General features: G+C 35.6%; 1 protein-coding gene across 1 annotated transcript in view; it reads left to right on the forward strand.

Annotated features, from left to right (window-relative positions):
* The window catches only part of LOC110443387 (serologically defined colon cancer antigen 3 homolog), a 15,638-nt gene extending 8,652 nt beyond the window's left edge, over positions 1 to 6,986 (forward strand). The window contains exons 3-6 of the mRNA XM_021487572.1: positions 1,239 to 1,424; positions 1,845 to 1,907; positions 3,495 to 3,631; positions 4,188 to 6,986. Of these exons, the coding sequence (XP_021343247.1) occupies positions 1,239 to 1,424; positions 1,845 to 1,907; positions 3,495 to 3,631; positions 4,188 to 4,467 (666 nt within the window). The 3' untranslated portion in view covers positions 4,468 to 6,986. The remainder of the gene's footprint in view (positions 1 to 1,238; positions 1,425 to 1,844; positions 1,908 to 3,494; positions 3,632 to 4,187) is intronic.
* The last annotated feature ends 13,543 nt before the right edge of the window (positions 6,987 to 20,529 follow it).

Consider the following 20,529-nt stretch of genomic DNA (forward strand, 5'->3'; position numbering starts at 1 on the left):
CCCCTGGAGTATGATATCTTCTGTCACCCCCTAGAGTATGATATCTTCTGTCACCCCCTTGAGTATGATATCTTCTGTCTATTCATAGGGTATGATATCTTCTGTCACCCCCTGGAGTATGATATCTTCTGTCACCCCCTAGAGTATGATATCTTCTGTCACCCCCTAGGGTATGATATCTTCTGTCACCCCCTGGAGTATGATATCTTCTGTCTATTCCTAGGGTATGATATCTTCTGTCTATTCCTAGGGTATGATAAGATATGACATGAAAAAAAAAGCCATTACTATGGAAGTCACAGCAGCAGTCGGATGATAACAATTAAAATTGCTGAAAACTATAATTTTCAGCATTAATTGGAATGACGAGAGAAAAAAAATCATCCCCTATTTTGGGATGATTATTTAGTTGTATATAATCCTCAGCAGAGCCTCTGGTGAGATAGCTAAACATTTCCTCTCAGGTTGGAGAGTTCTATGGTGTACCCTCGTGATAGGGGAAGTTTCTATTACCAAGGTACTTATAGTACAATGTTGTAGACTGATCAATCTGGAATTGTTTAAAGTAGTTTAATTAAGTAAAATTCAGCTGCCCAGTTCTTCTCATTACATGATTTTCAAGTATTATTATATTTAAATACAATAAAGTGACGCCCAAGAACAAATTGATTGTAGAAAACATGTTTTGAAAATGTAATTTTCTTTAAAATTTGAAAAGGAAGAAACAAGAAATGTAAAATAAATGTAATGATAAAGAAATGGAAATTTCAAGAAAATATTCAAAGAAATCATTACAATTATCATTACTTCGAGTTTCAATGAGAACATAATCCATTGCACATGTACGTTATATTTACAGATGTATTTGTGATACATTGAAAAAAGTTAATGATTGCATGTAACCGTCATTTCTGCAGGTCTACAGTTGACTTGTGTTAGTTTTTGGAAAAAAAATAACTTTATATATTAATGCTGACTGTTCCAAGTTAAAAACCACTGTAGTACAGTATACGAATATATATATCAGTCTTTTTTGAGACTTCCAATCACATAATGGAAATTACACCTGCAATTCATCAGCTGATGAGGTGTGTCCTCTCTTTGTAAGTGGATGTCTTGGCAAGGACTATTTTATCAATGTTTGTATGGTATGTTAGTGGTTCTTTACTTGCACTTTGAGCTTGAATACCTGCAGAATAAAAAATATTTACATAATGTATTAAAATTTGTATCGTCAGTATCGAGAAGAAAATAATTTGCTACGCCAGCAGTTGGCTGAGGCACGGCAGGAAGCTGTGCTGGAGACCCAGAGGTGCCATAAGATGAAGAAAGACATGGAGATTTTACAGAAAAAAGAGGCAGAAGATACGGCAGCACTGGAGAGAATAGTTCAACAGGTGGAGGCTAACCTTATCACAACTACGGTAGGGACATGTGAGATAAGTTAAACATTGTTAGACTTTAACATGAGTAGGTGAAGGGTAAGGCTAACAGGTGCAGTAGGGACATGTGAGATAAGTTAAACATTGTTAGATTTTAACATGAGTAGGTGAAGGGTAATGTGCTTTATACATATCATTTGATTGTATTTTTTTGTGATTTGACTAATATGAGGTCCAAATAAAATTACAGTAGAACTAGAGCCTTCTTAATCCTGGTGCCATTGTCTCCAGCTAATAAAATGTCTGGATAGTAAAGGCAAATGAAGGAATGTTCTTCTAAATGAGGGTTGAACTGTAGGATGTCATGATAAATGGATGGCTGCATTACCAGGCTAATATTATACCATATGTTTTGATAGTAACAAGTAAACAATATTTATTTATGGTAATTTGTACTTCCAGCAAAGAGCTGTGAAAGCGGAGAATACTGTGACACGACTCCAAACAGAGGTGAAAACATTACAGGTAAAACCATAGTCCATACAATATATATTAAAACATCTCACAATCAATGGAATACATAAATAAGTTCTGAAAATACCATTAGCCCAAGATTTAGTGATTGGCTTGAATATATGTTTCATATTCTTTTAATTACAAAATTCAAAAATGTATAAAATTATATAATTTTAAAAAAAATGACCTGATTTCTTGAAAAATGTTCTTCAAGTTGGTGATAAGAATCGGTGTTGAGCAGTGATTTTTCTGTAAATGGGGTAACAACCAATTCAAAATTGACATTTTCGTTCCCACAATTGACTAATAGGGGTGACCATGATGTCACTTCTAGGTCAAAGATCAAATAAATGCAACATTTAAGTAAAGTAACAGTAATTTTAAATATATATGTGTTGAAGATATTGTTATGAAACTTGAAATATACCTGTAATTATGTCTCTGTGAACTTCCCCAATGGAGGAACCAGGGCCCAGCTGTTCAAAAGGTGGTAAGCTTAACCACCGTTTAACAACATTTTTCAACCTTAAATAATTTCGTCAATATTCAAGGTAAAATCAAACAATTTTGCATGTAAACTCACTTTACTAAACATTTGATATCTGGAAAGTTATAACTAATTCAATGGTTGTCTTTTAAAGTTACTCAAAAATTAAAATTTGCGCAAATCACTGATTAAGCTAATCACCTTTTGAACAACTTGGCCCAGATTGTAATCAGATGATTAATTATTCAGGGCGAGGGCTTGTATAGGATGTGCCTGTTGCCCTATTCCCATTAAATTGGATTGATTTAATAAAAAATGTTTAAAACCAAAAATGTATAATTATTGCTATATTTAATAAAATGTTAATAGAGGATATTTAATAGTGTCTTTAGTAATAACAATTATATTTCAAGAGTGTGGCTGCAGCACGAGTGAAAAGTATCAAAATATTAGCCACAGGAGTGACATATATTTGTTATTACCGAAGACACCATTCAATTTTCTATATACTACATTTTTAAAGCATAAAACATGAAAAATGTAATGCATTAAAAAGGGCGGGAATCAGAAGCGTAATAATTAGCGCCAAATTCTAATGACGTCATGCTTGACAACAAGGCTGCGTGTCATTGTGAATGGGATTCTCAACACAGTCCCGACGTTTTCTGTTATTTTTTGTTATGGTTTCTTATAGAAATGTTATTAATTGTATATTTATGTAAATAGTTAAGTATGTGTACCAAACATTTACCAAAACTACTTATTCTACCGTCGCATCCTTTGAATCTGAACAAAAGATTGTTGTCTTTGAATACAGCAAATAGAAGATACCGTTATGATTGGTCAATACCAAAAGGTGATATTTTCACACTGAAAATATCACTTTTGATATTTGTCACAGTGTGAAAGATATCTGTTTTATAAAGTTAATAGAATCTGATATTTCATCGGCAAAAATGTAACAAATGTGTCTACTTTATGTGTTGTACATATACCAGTTGCTCAAATGTGTTAGAGTGCTGTAAAAGCCAATACCAATTGATTATACATTGTTATACCGGCGGTAAACACAATAATAAGAATAGCGTTACACTATTGTTGTTTTGTAGGGTCGGTTAACCAATATGCGGACAGAGAATGAGGTACTAACATCAGGAGATCGGGGACTGGCAGAAATTAGACAGAGGACCACTCATGTTTCCAAGCAGTTATCTACAGCAGCCTCAGGTGCCGAACAAAACATCAGGTAAGTTGTATTAAAAATAAGCTTCATCCTCCAAAAAATATCAGGAAAGTTGTATTCAAACATTAGCTTTAGCCGCCGAACAAAACATCAGGTGAGTTGTAGTGGATACAAGTACAGTATAGCTTCAATTAACACTCATATGGTGCTGATTTTCACCAAATATTAAATATATGAAAGTTTTAAGGGAGATAACTCAGAAATCACAGGCCCAAGCAATGAACATCTTTATCCAATTTTGGTCAAAATTTAGTTTGAAGGTGTATAATGGTACTGCAAACACGACTGCAACTTCTGTTTTCTGATTTGACAATATGGCTGCCTTGCGCATTATCTGCGACTGCGGGGGTTGTTTAAGGACTTTTGTAATGCCCCCCATTACAATCAGCACTTGTTGAAAGTACACAGGTGTAGTATTATTTTTAAGATTTTATTTTCAATATTGTCAGGGAAATATGTATGCATATTGTGAAAAATTATACATTTTAAATTAAAAATCAAACAATATTGACTTCATTTCGCTGGCTTGTTTTAATGGTGCTCTTTTTGTTTCTCATAGGCAATTGTTACAGGGAGTAGAGAGTCTCCGGCAGTTCTCACAAATATTGTCATCTGTTGAGAAAATCACAGAGGAACCCGTTGAACAGCCAGAACCTAGTAGCCAACCACAGCAAAGTAAACCCAGCCATAGCCAATCAGACAAAAGTGAAAGTAACAAACCAGAAAAGAAAAAAAGTGGCCAATCACAGCACAGAAAATCCAAGCCGACAGAGGAGGAAGATAACCAACAGAAAGATTCCGTAAAGCATGAAAAAGACAGAGACCAAGACGTAACATGACTATGACTTATGTTGTGACGGCGAGTGATGTGCCAGTGTATCGGCAGATTATTTTTATACAAGGAAGACATGCCACACTGGATTGCTGATTTAATAGTGTACTTAATGCTTAATGTTATTTCAGGCGACGAGCCTGAAATGTTTTGGTCAGAAATCTTCGATTAGTTTTGTTCTTTAACATTCATAATCCTCTTAATTATAAGTTTGGAAGAGTAATTCTTTTAAGGCAAGTTGTTATTTTGCTGAACATGGAGTTGGTGATTGTCTGTGATTTTCAAATTGTGCTTTTTAAAAAAAAATGCTCATTGGATTGACTGTGCTGCATTAAATGTTGTGGAAAATATAAACAAAAATAAGGGAGATAATTCATCTGGCCATAAATCATGTTCCTTAATAAAAAAGTTTGCTGTGAATTTATCACAGCAGGTTTGTATGTCAAACATTTGTATCTTGGGTGTTGTACCAGCCGATGGCAAAAGACATTTTATGTGAATAGTAGATCAATACATATAATAGTAAATTATCAACCCAACATGAGATTAAACTAATTAGTGCTCCCTGATCATGATCACCATTTATGCTATTTATTGTGATAATAATATTTAAAAGCAAATGTAAGGAAAGTGAATTAAATCTGTACTGATTAGAAAGTCTGGGCCTAGTTGTTCAGAAGGTGATTAGCTTAATCAGTGATTAGCACATATTTTATTTTTGTGTATCTTTCGAGCACAACCATTAAATGAGTTAAAATTGTCCAGATTCCCCGGTAGTAAATATTGAAGTAGAGTTAAGTTTCTTGCAAATTCTTTTTTACCTTGTATACTGACCTGATTATAAGAGGTTGACAAATGTTGTTAATCTGTGATTAAGCTCATTAACCTCTGGAACAACTGGGCCCGGATGGTTATATTATAAATCTTTTCGTCACACTGTTTGCTAAGTTTGAGTAAAGTAGAGAAGTAAGTAAGGTACCACAGGCCTTCGATGTAAGGAATTGTTAAAGGGTAAATTATCTTGAAAAATGGTGTAAGTAATTAAACATGAAGTACTAGATGTATAATGATCAAATTTTGTTCAGTCAAACTGTCACAGTATTGCTTCACAGTCAATAGGAGACAGTCTTAACCAACACACCTTTTGGGATCAATAGTTCATTCATTTCATAATTTTTCAAAATTAATATAGCAAAAAAATAATTGAAGTAAACCTCAATGCTACAGACTGTATTGAAGTTGGACTGTAGAACAGATGTTATGATAAATGTATGTGTAAGATTTAGACATCACACTGACCCTCCTGTCTGTGTTGTTTCTTATAGTGACGGTTACACTTGTGGCTTTCATTTTAGGAAGGAATCAAAAGATATGCATTATTTAGAAGAAAAAAATAATTCTTATTAGCAAGTAAAAAAAATACTTCATGTACATGTTTATCAAAACACTATCACTGCAAATGATTTATGGACTATAGAAAATAGCATTACATTTCCTGATTTATGGACTATAGAAAATAGAATTACATTTCCTGATTTATGGACTATAGAAAATAGAATTACATTTCTAGATACAGGTATTTATAACACTTAACGGTAATAGAAATTGAACAATACTACCAGATCATAATTCCTCCGTACTCAGTTACATGTATATGCATGCAAAGGATAGCAAAACTTACAGAATATTGACTGTTGCAAAGAAGTGTGTGCATCTGGGTATATATTTTAGTAATTTCGAAAGTTTCGGAAAGTCTGAATTTGGACACCTTATTGATTATAATTTGTCCGAGTAAAGAATTAGAAACATATTCTCTATTAGGAATACATGTATTCATGGATTTAATGATTAACAGAAACATATTCTTAATAGTAGATCCTGTTGAATATCAAATTAAGCAAATTTGAAAAAACTAAAGTTACCCCATCACCTGTTTTTGATTGAATTGCTCCTTATCCCTCTTGTTATACTTAACCTGGAACAAACTCTTACAGTAATTTACTCATAAAATCTATCCAGTTTATTTATCAAGATCAGCATGTACTTGATCATTATCTGTACTGTTTGCTATAGGCTGTGCCAATATATCTAACTGTACTAGTATACCTATGTGTCGAGTATGTATGCTTCAGCTAATGGAAACCAAACACCTGTCTTTGTACTTTACAGTTTTACAGTAAGTATATTATCAAGCACTTGTGATAACTGGTAATATTATTAAATTGAAGACACTATTTGCTAATCCTTCCACCTTATATTGTTATCTCAGTAGGTTAAATTTAACAGGGGAGACAACTCTTTCATCTTTAAAAAGAGCGAGAGATCAAAAAAGTATTTTCTCCATACACTTAAACTCATTCACCCCTGAAGATACATTTGAACTCTTCCAATTCAAATGATGGAATATTTCATTAAGAAATTTCAGGGGTGAATGAACTTATGTCATTTAGTGATATTATAATCTTTGGGTTAATCTGGTATCTTCTTCATAGACTGTAATCATATCTTTTTTTTGGGGGGGGGGGGGGGGGGGGGGGGGCACAGTTCATTCATTTTACAGAAACTAAATCATGTAAATCTCCCCCATGTGTTAAAATAATTCAGTTTATATAACATTCTTGCCTTTGTTGTAAAATCATTTTTCTTTCTATGAACATTTCCCAGTGTAAATCAAAGCGTATACATTGTAATGAGGACAAGCCATCACGAGCTATTTTAAAATGCCTTTTCCCAAATCTGTTACGGTGGACACTCAGTTTTTCATTAGTTTAGCATTGATGTTAGAGAAATGTCAAGAGTCTATTATATAAAATTATTTAATGCACGTGACTGTTAAAATGTACAATTATTCTTTTACGACCCAGTAATCTTGTATCCAAGTTAACAAGAACCTCCTTTCTTAATTAACACAAAGTTGGTTATTCTGACATATTACCAGGATATATAACACTTCATAATCTTAATAGTTAGAACTCTAAATAGACATATTCCTATAGATAAGGCTATCTGAACTCTGTTTTCTAAAAAGCATTGATTATATCACTTCTGGTGTGGTAAAAGAAGGTACACCAATTTGTCAGAAATCCGTCGTTATGTGATGTGATAAGAAATGTAAAATACTCATTATACATAAAAACTTTTAATAAAGATTAGTTACACTAGATAAAGAGTGCGGTTACACTAAAAGGTAAAAGAATAATTACACCAGTATATATCAAATGTAATTACACCAGTATATATTGAGTGTAATTACATGATAAGTCTGTTCATTGTTAAGCACACGTAGAGAAAACAATTGATAGGAACATGCTAACCATTTCAGCCCTGTATATGGTCATGTGAATAGGAACATGCTAACCATTTCAGCCCTGGATATGGTCATGTGACTAGGAACATGCTACCATTTCAGCCCTGTATATGGTCGTGTGACTAGGAACATGCTAACCATTTCCGCCCTGTATATGGTCATGTGACTAGGAACATGCTAACCATTTCAGCCCTGTATATGGTCATGTGACTAGGACTGCTGGGTTTAGGTTTACATATGTGTAGTAAAGTTCAGTTTACATATGTGTAGTGAAGTTCAGTTTACATTTGTGTAGTGAAGTTCAGTTCACATATGTGTAGTGAAGTTCAGTTCACATATGTGTAGTGAAGTTCAGTTCACATATGTGTAGTAAAGTTCAGTTCACATATGTGTAGTGAAGTTCAGTTCACATAATTGTAGTGAAGTTCAGTTTACATATGTGTAGTAAAGTTCAGTTTACATATGTGTAGTGAAGTTCAGTTTACATATGTGTACTGAAGTTCAGTTTACATATGTGTAATGAAGTTCAGTTTACGTATGTGTAGAGAAAAACAGTTAAAGGGGCTGGTCGGGGAAAACAAATCAAAATAAATTGGTCTAAATGCGTTCTCTGGCCCTCCAAAAGTTATACCACGGCAATATGATGGTCGAGTTCTGCTTGCAATGTCCAGTTTTGACCACTGAAATCTCGTGGAAGCCCCGCGTAAATATAGCGACGATTTATTTATATAAGTCACCAGGTTGTTTCGAAAGTGAGGCAGTGAAGATAACAACAATAGCACGCAGTGCCATGTCGGACTCAACTAGCGGACAAGACAGCAATACTATACGTAAATAATTGTTTTCAAAGGTCATGTATGATGCAAGTGTAGTATTCCTTCCTATATGTTGTTGTTATATATAGCGGTATTGATACCTCGTGCCTGTCATGACTTTTGCATGAATCTTTTTCTTTCGCCGCGATGTTTACATTTGGCCTTGATGATGACCCGCGTGCGGTAAAATTACATCACTGATCTGGGTCAATTGAGAGTTTTAGACTGTCAGGTGACAATTTAGGATTTCTTTAATATAATTATAATTTTTACTCTTAGGGAGTGAATTTCAGCAAAATTTGAATCAGTATATTTCATAAGAAGGTATTTTAAACATGTGTATGCCATTTTAGCAAATATGACATTTTTTCCCCGACCAGCCCCTTTAACATATGTGTAGTGAAGTTCAGTTTACATATGTGTAGTGAAGTTAAGTTTACATATGTGTAGTGAAGTTAAGTTTACATATCCAGTGAAGTTCAGTTTACATATGTGTAGTGAAGTTCAGTTCACATATGTGTAGTGAAGTTCAGTTTACATATGTGTAGTAAACTCCAGTTTACATATGAGTAGAGAAAAACAGTTAACATATGTGTAGTAAAGTTCAGTTTACATATGTGTAGTGAAGTTCAGTTCACATATGTGTAGTGAAGTTCAGTTCACATATGTGTAATGAAGTTCAGTTCACATATTTGTAGTGAAGTTCAGTTTACATATGTATAGTAAAGTTCAGTTTACATATTAGTAGAGAAAAACAGTTAACATATGTGTAGTTAATGTATCAGTGATAAGCCCATGCTTGGTAATAAGCCCGTCTCAGCTGTTATACAGATTTTACTGGTAAAGGCCTCTTACCTGTCTTACCTGGCTGATTATATTCTGCAATAAGATTGTAGGGTCCATTGCTCATTTTAGCTGTTGATTTTTAAGGAACAAAGACCATTGTGCTTATGTATCACAGATATGATACACGATTAGTTTATATTGTGCAATTATCATGAATGTGAGTGGTTTTATATGTGAATGTTTTGAGAGATATTAATGTAAGAGTGCTGGTTTAAAATGAAAACAGATATTTGTTTTATCTGGTTCTGATTAAATTGCATATTAAAGAAATTATTTTGTTTTCTTCTCTTTTTCATGTCTTATTGCTTACCCTGTAATACCATTGGGTTGGTTTGATATGGCATTGGTTCAGTAATAAGCTCTAATCATGACACATATAATAAAACATTTGTTTGTTTTGTATTTACCTCAACCTACTGTCAAGGTCACAGGGGTCAAACACTTTAAGCAACTTCTTCTGAAGAACCGAAAGTTATGGAAACATAATATTTGGCTGGTAGCTTCCTGGGATGGAGCCAAACAAAGGCTGAATGAAAATGACCTTGACCTGCTTCAATGTCCAATAGGTCAAATTTGGCAAAAACTGCAAATGACTCAATTTGAATAACTGAAAGGCACAGAATCGTAACAAGTAGCTTCCTGAGATTGAGCCCAACAAAGTTTGTAAATGAAAATAATCGTGACCTTTTTAGCCTACCATTTATTCAAATCACCCTGCGTCTGTGGTCTATCCACCTTAAACAATTCTTGTTAGCCCTGTTTAGCTCACCTGGCCCTTCGGGCCAGGTGAGCTTATGCCGTACTGCAGGGTCCTTCACCCGGCGTCCGTAGTCCGTCGTCTGTCCTTCAACTTTTTCTTTTAAACAAATTCTTCTGAAGAACTGGAGGACCTAGGGTCCTAGTAGGTACCTGGGATGGAGTGCTTAAAATTTTTCCTCATTAAAATGACCTTGACCTACTTTCAAGGTCACAGGGGTCAAATACGTTCAAAATCTCAAACAACAATATCCTAAGAACCATTTGGACTAGAGTCATGATACTTGAGTGTGTTATGTAGACCAGCAGTGCGAATCTTTTTCTTATTCACAGTTATGAGGTCAAAGATCAACTTTAAGTGCTAGTTGGGGGTCAAATGTCAACATGGGTTAAAAGCTTTAACAATCTTCTTCTCAAGTTCCATAAGGCCCAGGGTCATAATATTTGGCCAGTAGGTACCTGGGATAGAGTGCTATAAAGTTTCCTCATTAAAATGACCTTGACCTACTTTCAAGGTCACAGGTATCAAATAGGTTAAAAACTTCAAACAACGATATCTTAAGAACCATTTGGACTAGAGTCATGATACTTGGGTATGTTATGTAGATGAGCAGTGTCAATCTTTTTCTACATAACAGTAATGAGGTCAAAGGTCAACTTTAAGTGCTAGTCAGTGGTCAAATGTCAACATAGGTTAAAAGCTTTAACAATCTTCTTCTCAAGTTCCATAAGGCCAAGGGTCATGATATTTTACCAGTAGGTGTACCTGGGATGGAGTGCTTTAAAGTTTCCTCAGTAAAATGACCTTGACCTAGTTTCAAGGTTACAGGGGTCAAATATGTTAAAAACTTCAAACAACAATATCCAAAGAACTATTTGGACTAGAGTCATGATACTGGGGTATGTTATATGTAGACCAGCAGTGCGAATATTTTTCTAATTCACAGTGATGAGGTTAAAGGACAACTTTAAGTGCTAGTTGGGGGTCAAATGTCAACATGGGTTAAAAGCTTTAACAATCTTCTTATCAAGTTCCATAAGGCCCAGGGTCATGCTAATTGGCCAGTAGGTACCAGGGATAGGGTGCTATCAAGTTTTCTCTGTAAAATGACCATGACCTACATGTACTTTCAAGGTCACATGAGTCAAAAATGTTAAAAACTTCAAACAACGATATCCTAAGAAGCATTTGGTCTAGAGTCATGATACTTGGGTATGTTATGAAGACCAGCAGTGCATTTATTTTTCTAAATTACAGTAATGAGGTCAAATGTCAACTTTAAGTGCTAGCCGGAGTCGAAGGTCAACGTGGGTTAAAAGCTTTAAAATTACTTTTTCAAATTTCAAACAACAATATCTTAAGCGTTTAAGAGATGTTTAAATGTCTTGTGTTCTAGTTACCAAATTTGGTCTGAAGTTAATGTCAGTTTCGTGTAACAAAAGAAACAGGTGAGCGTTACCGGCCCTCTGGGCCTCTTGTTATCATAAAGTACTGGAGGGATTTCTTTTTTCAAATTTCACATGAAGGTTCCCCATGGTCCTTAGTTATTTATGCATATCGTTTTTTGGGACTGATCACAAAACCAAGATGGCCGACAGCCAGCAATCTTTATATTTGAGAGTTAAAGTATGTTAGCGCTATTTATCAGAAAGGACTGGAGGGATCTTTATCAAATTTTACCTGAAGGTTCCCATGGTCCCTAGTTATGCCTATTTTTTTGGGACTGATCACAAAACCAAGATGGTAGAGAGCCAGCAATCCTTAATTTGAGAACAGAATTTTGTTAGCGTCATTTCTCAAAATATACAGTAGGAGTCTTTCTCAAATTTCACATGAAGATTCCTCTTGGTTCTTAGTTATGAATATCAAATTTTTGGACAGATCTGAAAACCAAAATGCGGACAGGAGGCCATCTTGTACCAGTTTAAGTTTGTTATTGCTATTTCTCAGAATGTACCGGAGGAGTCTTTCTTTTACCGTAAAACCCCGTATAATTTGCGCATTGTTTTTGAGAAATTTAATGCCCAGAGTTGGGGGTGCGCAAAATACATCATTGTAAGCAATTTCAAGGTTTTTTTCATGAAAAGATGGCTGACAGGCTTACTGATCAAACAGATAAGAGAAAAGACGAGCACAGATCAAACTTACATAGAACTGAGGAAGGTACGATGGTGGGCGCCAACTTCCCTTTGGGATCTCTTGTTTCAAGGTCACAGGGATCAAAAGTGCCAGATGACAGATGGCCGTCTTAGTTCGTCTTCCGTGGTCCGTATTTGTGCATATATATGTAATTTGAAACTGATCGAACAGATAAGATGGCTGCTTTGCGGCCATCTTTGATTTTAACATTTAATAATGATTGCACAGCATTTTTTAAATACAATGCTCGTATGAACTTAAGGGTTTCATGGTAAATATGTATGTAACCGTTTTGCGTTCATATCGGCATGAACATTGAAAAATGTCGTTCAATTCTTAAAACATGGTTCAGAATTAACCAAGAGTCGCTTGGTAATTATATTTGACCATTCGTTGTTTGAATGAAATTTGTTAAAATGCATACCATAGACACATGTGGAAGGCCACATGGGTCAAAAGTGTTAGGAGGTTTAATAATCCTCTTATGAATAACAAAATGGCTGAGGTTACATATATTGGGCCTGTACCTTGCTGGTATGAATGACATACTTTTAATTTGCATGCGTAAAGAAGATGGAACCCCTAGATTGTAAAAGAAATCCATAAGGCACAGAGTAATGTCATTTAGAGTATAGCTTATGGACAGGTTTACATTAATTTGACCTTAGTTATAAAGGTCACAAATATGAGATGTGAGTGTCAACGGCAGTGAATATCAAGTGTTATACAAGCCAGTTGGACCTCTTGTTTTACAAACTATTGGTTAAAGTTAACCAATCTTTGAATAACTTGGACTTTTTACATGGTGTATTAAAGTGGGCTGAATATTTAACGTCTCATTTCTTTCGTCTCCTTAGTGTTGAACAATTGTCAGTGTGCCAATTAAGTGGTATGCTTTGTAATGTAGGGGACCAGCCCCTGTAGACCGAATTTGTGTGTCTCTAGAGTCATTCCATATCAAGCATTCCCAGTTTTCTTATAGGTGACCGGTAGTTCCATGTATTTTTGTTTATCTAATTTAACATGAATATTTGATTTGAAAATAACCGTATCAAGACTGAAATTGACGTTCTACAACTTGTAAAGAGAGTTGAATTCGGTTGTGACCTAAAATATAGTCGCGCCTACGTTCGTGACGAAAATTGCATGACTTTCGAAAACTTCGTTCGTTTTCTTTTGCTTGTCAGCTCGGCATCATGTGGATCATGAAAGCCCCAGCTCTCTGCCCCCCTCCCTCCCCCCAGAGATAATTAACTCAATACTAACATTTTCTATCAGTTACCAATACTATTCCATTGACGAGAGACTGTTCTTTATCAAAGGGTGTATTGCAAATGAAATGTTTTTGAATTGAGCAAGTTTAAACAATATGCTTCAATATCTAATAGTATTAAGTGTCTTACAAGACGATGTCAATTAACAATGAAATACAAATATTATTCACACAAGAAGTAATCAGCAAGCTAATGAACATACATAGCTGGCACGTTGATTCAATTTCTGGATGCTACGCTCAACTTTAGCAAAATAATTTGTGCTGTATTCGAGGGTGATTGTGAGTGGACGATTGGGGAGTGAGACTAATTGAGATATTGTGAATTGAATGTCGCTGAAGTTCATTGTGTGGTCTTGGTGAATTACGTTAGACGTGCTCGGAGGTGTCACTACCGACACTTCATCACTTTACAAAATTATCGCCAATTTGTGTTCAAATTTCAAACTATGTCTTCCAGACACTGTTGTTTATATTTCTTTTAATTTGATCGGGTCTGAGTCAGAGGGAGTGGAGTCGGACGGGGAGGACAACTCGCCGTTAATTTTGCTGATAATGTTTTATGTGTGTTAAGGTGATGGCGGACATCTAGGTCGTGTAAATTCTTGAAACCTCACCACACTCTCGTCCAGAAACGGTGGGGGTTTCAGTGTTCGAGAGATAATTATTGCGATTACGCAAAATAGTAAAAGGGTTATCTTTTCTATGTGTGTATAGCAGCTATTGCGCAAATAGATTTTTAAGAAATCTTAAAATTTAGCACATACATTGATAAAACAAATACGCTTGAAACTTATACCGGTATTTAAGTCTAAAGAAAGTCAGAGGTTGTGCCATTAAATTCAAAAATAAAATAAAAATCTTTAATGCTAAAAAACCTTTTTAATGCGTTGTACATTAATCAATATATTTCTGTTCGAACATGGCTGCAGCCAATTTTCCGATGACGACATCACTAGATTTTTTTAGGATGTTCAATTTCCTTAGGGCATTGCAGATGCTCTATCATCACCAGTTTAAAGTCTGTGTATTTTTTTCAGATGGAAACATTTCACACAAAGATCTTCGTGTGTAGAAGGAGGAGGCTTTGTTCTTTACGGGGTTTTAAGTCGTTACAAATAACGTGTAATTTGATTGAGTACAAGGTTTCGAAGAAGATGTCACGACTGTGCGAATAGAAAACTCAAAATATATCGAAACTGAAATGTGGCAGTGGAGAATACCGAGACAATCCCTCATTCCGTTAAGTGCTCACTTCATTATTCCACTTATTTCCCAGTCTCATTTTTGTTCAAGATTCCGGAAAATAAAAACTTAAACAGTAGCAAATTGAGTAAATCGACACTAGCATGTGTCCCTCACCGGTTATCGGGGCTGGGTTGGGAGGGAAGGGATGCTGTCACTATGACCTATGATTGACCTTTGACCTCAACCTTTGAAAACGTTTCTTCTACAATATTTTACCTGGAGTGACCAGATTGGTATGTATACATATTGAGGCGGAGTGTTCTGTACGTGAAAAAGTAGGTCACTGCTACCTATGGTTTTACCTTTGACCTCAATCTTTGAAAACGTTTGTCCAGGGCATTTGTTCTATAACATTTCATCAGAAGTAACCATGTTTTGTATGCAAGTACATCATGTTTATTGAGATGGTGGAGTGCATAGTACAAGAAGAAGGTCACTGTAACCTATGATTTGCCATTTGACCTCAACCTTTTAAAGGTTTTTCTGTGGTATATCTTCTATCCTGTTTCTGGAGTAACCAGATTAGACATGCAAGTATGTCTTGGCTGGGGAAGGATGTTACTGTGACCTATATCCTGGTGAAGTATGGAGTACAAGAAGTATGTTACTGTGACCTATATCCTGGTGATGTATGGAGTACAAGAAGTATGTTATTGTGACCTATATCCTGGTGATGTATGGAGTATAAGTAGTATGTTACTGTGACCTTTATCCTGGTGAAGTATGGAGTACAAGAAGTATGTTACTGTGACCTATACCCTGGTGAAGTATGGAGTACAAGACGGATGTTACTGTGACCTATATACTGGTAAGTATGGAGTACAATAAGTATGTTACTGTGACCTATATCCTGGTGAAGTATGGAGTACAAGAAGGATGTTACTGTGACCTATATACTGGTAAGTATGGAGTACAATAAGTATGTTACTGTGACCTATATCCTGGTGATGTATGGAGTACAAGAAGTACCTCCCTGTGACCTATATCCTGGTAAGAATGGAGTACAAGAAGTATGCTACTGTGACCTATATCCTCGTGAAGGATGGAGTACAAGAAGTATGTTATTGTGACCTATATCCTGGTGAAGTATGGAGTACAAGACGGATGTTACTGTGACCTATATACTGGTAAGTATGGAGTACAAGAAGTATGTTACTGTGACCTATATCCTGGTAAGTATGGAGTACAATAAGTATGTCACTGTGACCTATATCCTGGGGATGTATGATGTACAAGAAGTATGTTACTGTGACCTATATCCTGGTAAGTATGGCGTACAATAAGTATGTCACTGTGACCTATATCCTTGGGATGTATGATGTACAAGAAGTATGTTACTGTGACCTATATCGTGGTAAGTATGGAGTACAAGAAGTATGTTACTGTGACCTATATACGGGTGAAGTATGGAGTACAAGAAGTATGCTACTGTGACCTATATCCTCGTGAAGTATGGAGTACAAGAAGTATGTTACTGTGCCCTATATCCTGGTGAAGTATGGAGTACAAGAAGTATGTTACTGTTACCTATATCCTGGTAAGTATGGAGTACAATAAGTATGTCACTGTGACATATATCCTGGGGATGTATGATGTACAAGAAGTATGTTACTGTGACCTATATCCTGGGGATGTATGATGTACAAGAAGAATGTTACTGTGACCTATATCCTGGCGATGTATGGAGTACAAGACGTATGTTACTGTGACCTATATCCTGGCGATGTATGGAGTACAAGACGTATGTTGCTGTGACCTATATCCTGGTGATGTGTGGAGTACAAGACGTATGTTACTGTGACCTATATCCTGGCGATGTATGGAGTACAAGACGTATGTTACTGTGACCTATATCCTGGTGATGTATGGAGTACAAGACGTATGTTACTGTGACCTATATCCTGAGATAAATAAAGAAACCATTACTGGCGGGGGACTATGGATAGGTTGCAAAACTTTGTCTAGTTTTATTTCAAAAAGCCCTTAACGCATGAAGACACGAAAATAAATGTTATACAGCATGGACAATGTATCAATCTTGATTTTAGAATGACCATTTTCCAGAAAAAGAACCGAAAATGATGAGCGTTATTAATATTATATATAAATAATCCATGTGAGATGCAACTCTTTATACTTTGCATAAAGGACCAAAGTTTAATCCAAAATGAAAGTTCCATTCATATTTTCATTTTGTTAATTCGATAAAATGCTTTTATATCATACAATGAAGTCAAGCGCATATATTGTAAAAATCGCGTAAAGTCCAGTTACACCTCTTCAATGAACTGGACGGGACTGTTAATAAAACATGTTTACGATTTCCAAAAATATTTTCTGATGGCGTTTCTTCATTGAAGATGGTCTCAACAGGAAACTTATTTGGTGTTTTAATTAATTATTAATGATACCTTCATCCTCTTGGATCTGTCCAATCTGGCTACCCGCAGATCTTCTTGTTTATATCATAATGGACAATATCGGGAATTAATGATACTATAAATAGACCTTGCTATCGGAGAGGACAGTAATTACCGTCAGGAGTACCCGCTGGTGTTGTTGTTTATGTGGACAATTACGGTATGATGATATTGGATGGAATACCAGATGCAGCATTAGATTGTAAATACTACTATAAATAGAGGTCCCAGCGCTACAAATCAGAGGAAAATGGAGACTTTTGACGGGGAAATGACACGTACATTTGTCTGCGAGGAAACGAACTAAAACCGGCGTTAATGATCTAGAATAAGAAACAGCTATCTCGTAAATATCCGGATGTGTATACAAAAGACTTTAAATGGGCGCACAAGTCGCGTCTACGATGATAAGTTCTGCTCCCGAAATAGCCGTGATTTATACCATTTGATCTACATATATATATGAAAGTGTTTAGTGTAAAAACTGTACACTGAAGCTCAATATAGGCTTTGAACACAGGGACCTGCTAATTCAGACACAGCATATCCACGTATTATACAATGATCAATGATAAATATACTTATCATAAAGTATACTCTCTGCAATTTGTGCGACCTAAGTATCTAATTGTTTTTATGGTCATCCGAGATATTTCAAAAGTGTTGATTATTTCAACACTCAACAAAACTAGCAAACCACTGTTCGCATGAACAATCGACGGAGCACAGGGTCCTGAAAATCAAGACACTGTATTATGTTTACCTTAGTATAACGGACACTGCATCAACACCTAACGCCACCATCACCGGTTGCCTCTGTACTAGAAAGGTGGAAAGCTCAGCCATTGTTTTCCTGCTATCATGGCATGGCGACACCAAAGTTTCCTATTAAGGTTATACGTGTAATTACGTCCATTTTTTTCGGCCAGCCTGGTTGCCGAATGTTGAATACCTTTTTTTCTCTCAGTTTATGGGCGCAATATCCGATACCAATTACAAGAATGCAAATAACCGAGAAAATGACATCCGCACTGCACTGTTTTACGGAATTGGTAACCGTCGGCGCTTTCCTAAAGCGTCCCCCCTCCCCCCGCTTACGGAAATTGCCGACGGTTCCCAATTGAGTTTTACAATGATTGAATTCAATCACATTTACAAAGACCTAATTATTTCTTATAATTCTCCCATAAATTCTTCTTGCTCCGTTACTTTTATCCACAAACTCACAGTGTGAAATGCCGTCACACGGTATGACGTCAAAGTGTCGAGTCACCATATTTTAAATTCATAATAGTCTGTCATTATCTTTACATCTACTTTTTTCAGGAAGTATCCAAATATCTCGTTGAATTAAAATATTTTAGTCTATACTTATGTATTAACTAAGTGGAATAGATATAAGTCCTGATATATCTTAGCTCACATACCAAGTCAAGTCGTAACTACGTCAATGCATCGGTCAAATGATTTTCAGGAAAAACAAATATTGTTGGAAAAAAGGTTTGAAAAAGGAGGGTAAAATATGATGATTGAGTATTCTTATTGAAGTATTGCATCCCATCTCAAAAGCGCTAACAAGTATCCTTAGTTATTGACGAAATCTATCACAAATGAACAACAACAGGGAGTTTTTCGCATGTTATTTATCATCGGGCGATTAACGGGTGCTATACTTTCGTTAACAGATCAGTTACATAAATATCTAACATTATAATTAATTTTGGCACAATCGAAAGAGTCCGAAGTTTATAGAAAATGATAATGTTCTATCAGTCATCGTGTTTAGTTCAGTGTTGTAATTCTTAAGCTGCCATCTTGAAACTGTGTTGACATTATCATTGTAATACATAACGGAAAGGGCTTTGCACAAGTTGTATAACTTGTGCCCAATCCAATCCCGCTGCTATTTTAAGGCAATACAATTTGCTTAAATCAAATCAAATGAAATAAAATAAATTAATAAAAAATGCATTTAAGTGTATTCAAGCATAATCAACAAAATGAATATTCGCAAAAAAAAAGAAGATTTACTGTAACAATGGCCCGGAATATTCACGAGACATTCCCGAAATCCCAGATAAGAGAACCCCTGGCCACATTGAGCCAGACTTCACTCATTTACATAAATCTCAATGTCGTTATCATTTTAGCGTTTTTCAATCTGCGTATTTCGTAATTTTCGAACAAAAAAATTGTATCATAAATTTCCCCATCGTTTGGTGGAACTAACAAGTGTAATGAAGAATAAAACACAAGCGTCAGGTTACATGAACAAGCCATGAATCAGAGGATTAAGAATGAAGTCGTACGGACGTGCAAACACGCGCGGTGACGTGTCGGAATGTCGCGCATGAGTCCCCGGGCGGTAGTGAAGTTCCACCACAAGGAGGCTGCCTTAGACGATATAGCCTGTCTGAAAATTGATGGAAAGGATTATTTATTTTCTGTTGAATTTGTCAGAAATCCCTGTTTGATTTCTCGTAAGATTTGACGTACCGATTGTCCCGTCTTGACAGCCAATGGAAGATCACTATCTTGTCGCTAGCATTCCGCAAGGATCTTCTGATGAAATCACTAATTTACTGAATTTAATGTCTAATGGAACGTATTTAATATATTATTGAGTTTGTTTGTCTAATTTAACCTCAAACCTAGAATATTTCAAATAAATCCATGATATAAAAAAAACCTGCATATGTTTCTCAATCGCAAACGAAATGTTGATGCATAGAATATAAATAATTATAATTGTTCTTCCAACACGGATAATTATTCTATTCTTCTGGAATACATTAACAAAACCAAGTGTCCCTAAGGTACCGTTAACCAGCTTCAACGAAATGGTGATTTATGCCACCAAGAAAACCGACAGAAGAACAGTTATATATAGTGTCAAAATCTTATCCTAGTTGACACACTGTACACAATTTAGAAAAACAATATTCCTAATATAGCAAAATGAGATTCCAATGTGGGAACCTGTCATATTTAATTACGGGAATAATCACACCAACACTTTATACCTACGGTTATAAGTGTGTGTCTGTTACAAACTAGATACAGATCAGTGTTTCTAGCGCCCTCAAGAACAACTTTCAATAAACCTCAAGGACCTGTACATAATTGTTTCCTGTTCAAATTACAGTGAGATACTTTGATAATGTAAGTGTGCAGTTGAGTTCCGCGTCTGTACACGTACGCAAAATGCATGAAACACTATTACCTCCCCTTACCAAACTTACCGGCAAACTGATTAAGCCCCCC

This window comes from Mizuhopecten yessoensis, unplaced genomic scaffold (assembly GCF_002113885.1).
Source record: "Mizuhopecten yessoensis strain PY_sf001 unplaced genomic scaffold, ASM211388v2 scaffold716343, whole genome shotgun sequence".
Lineage (NCBI taxonomy): Eukaryota > Metazoa > Mollusca > Bivalvia > Pectinida > Pectinidae > Mizuhopecten > Mizuhopecten yessoensis.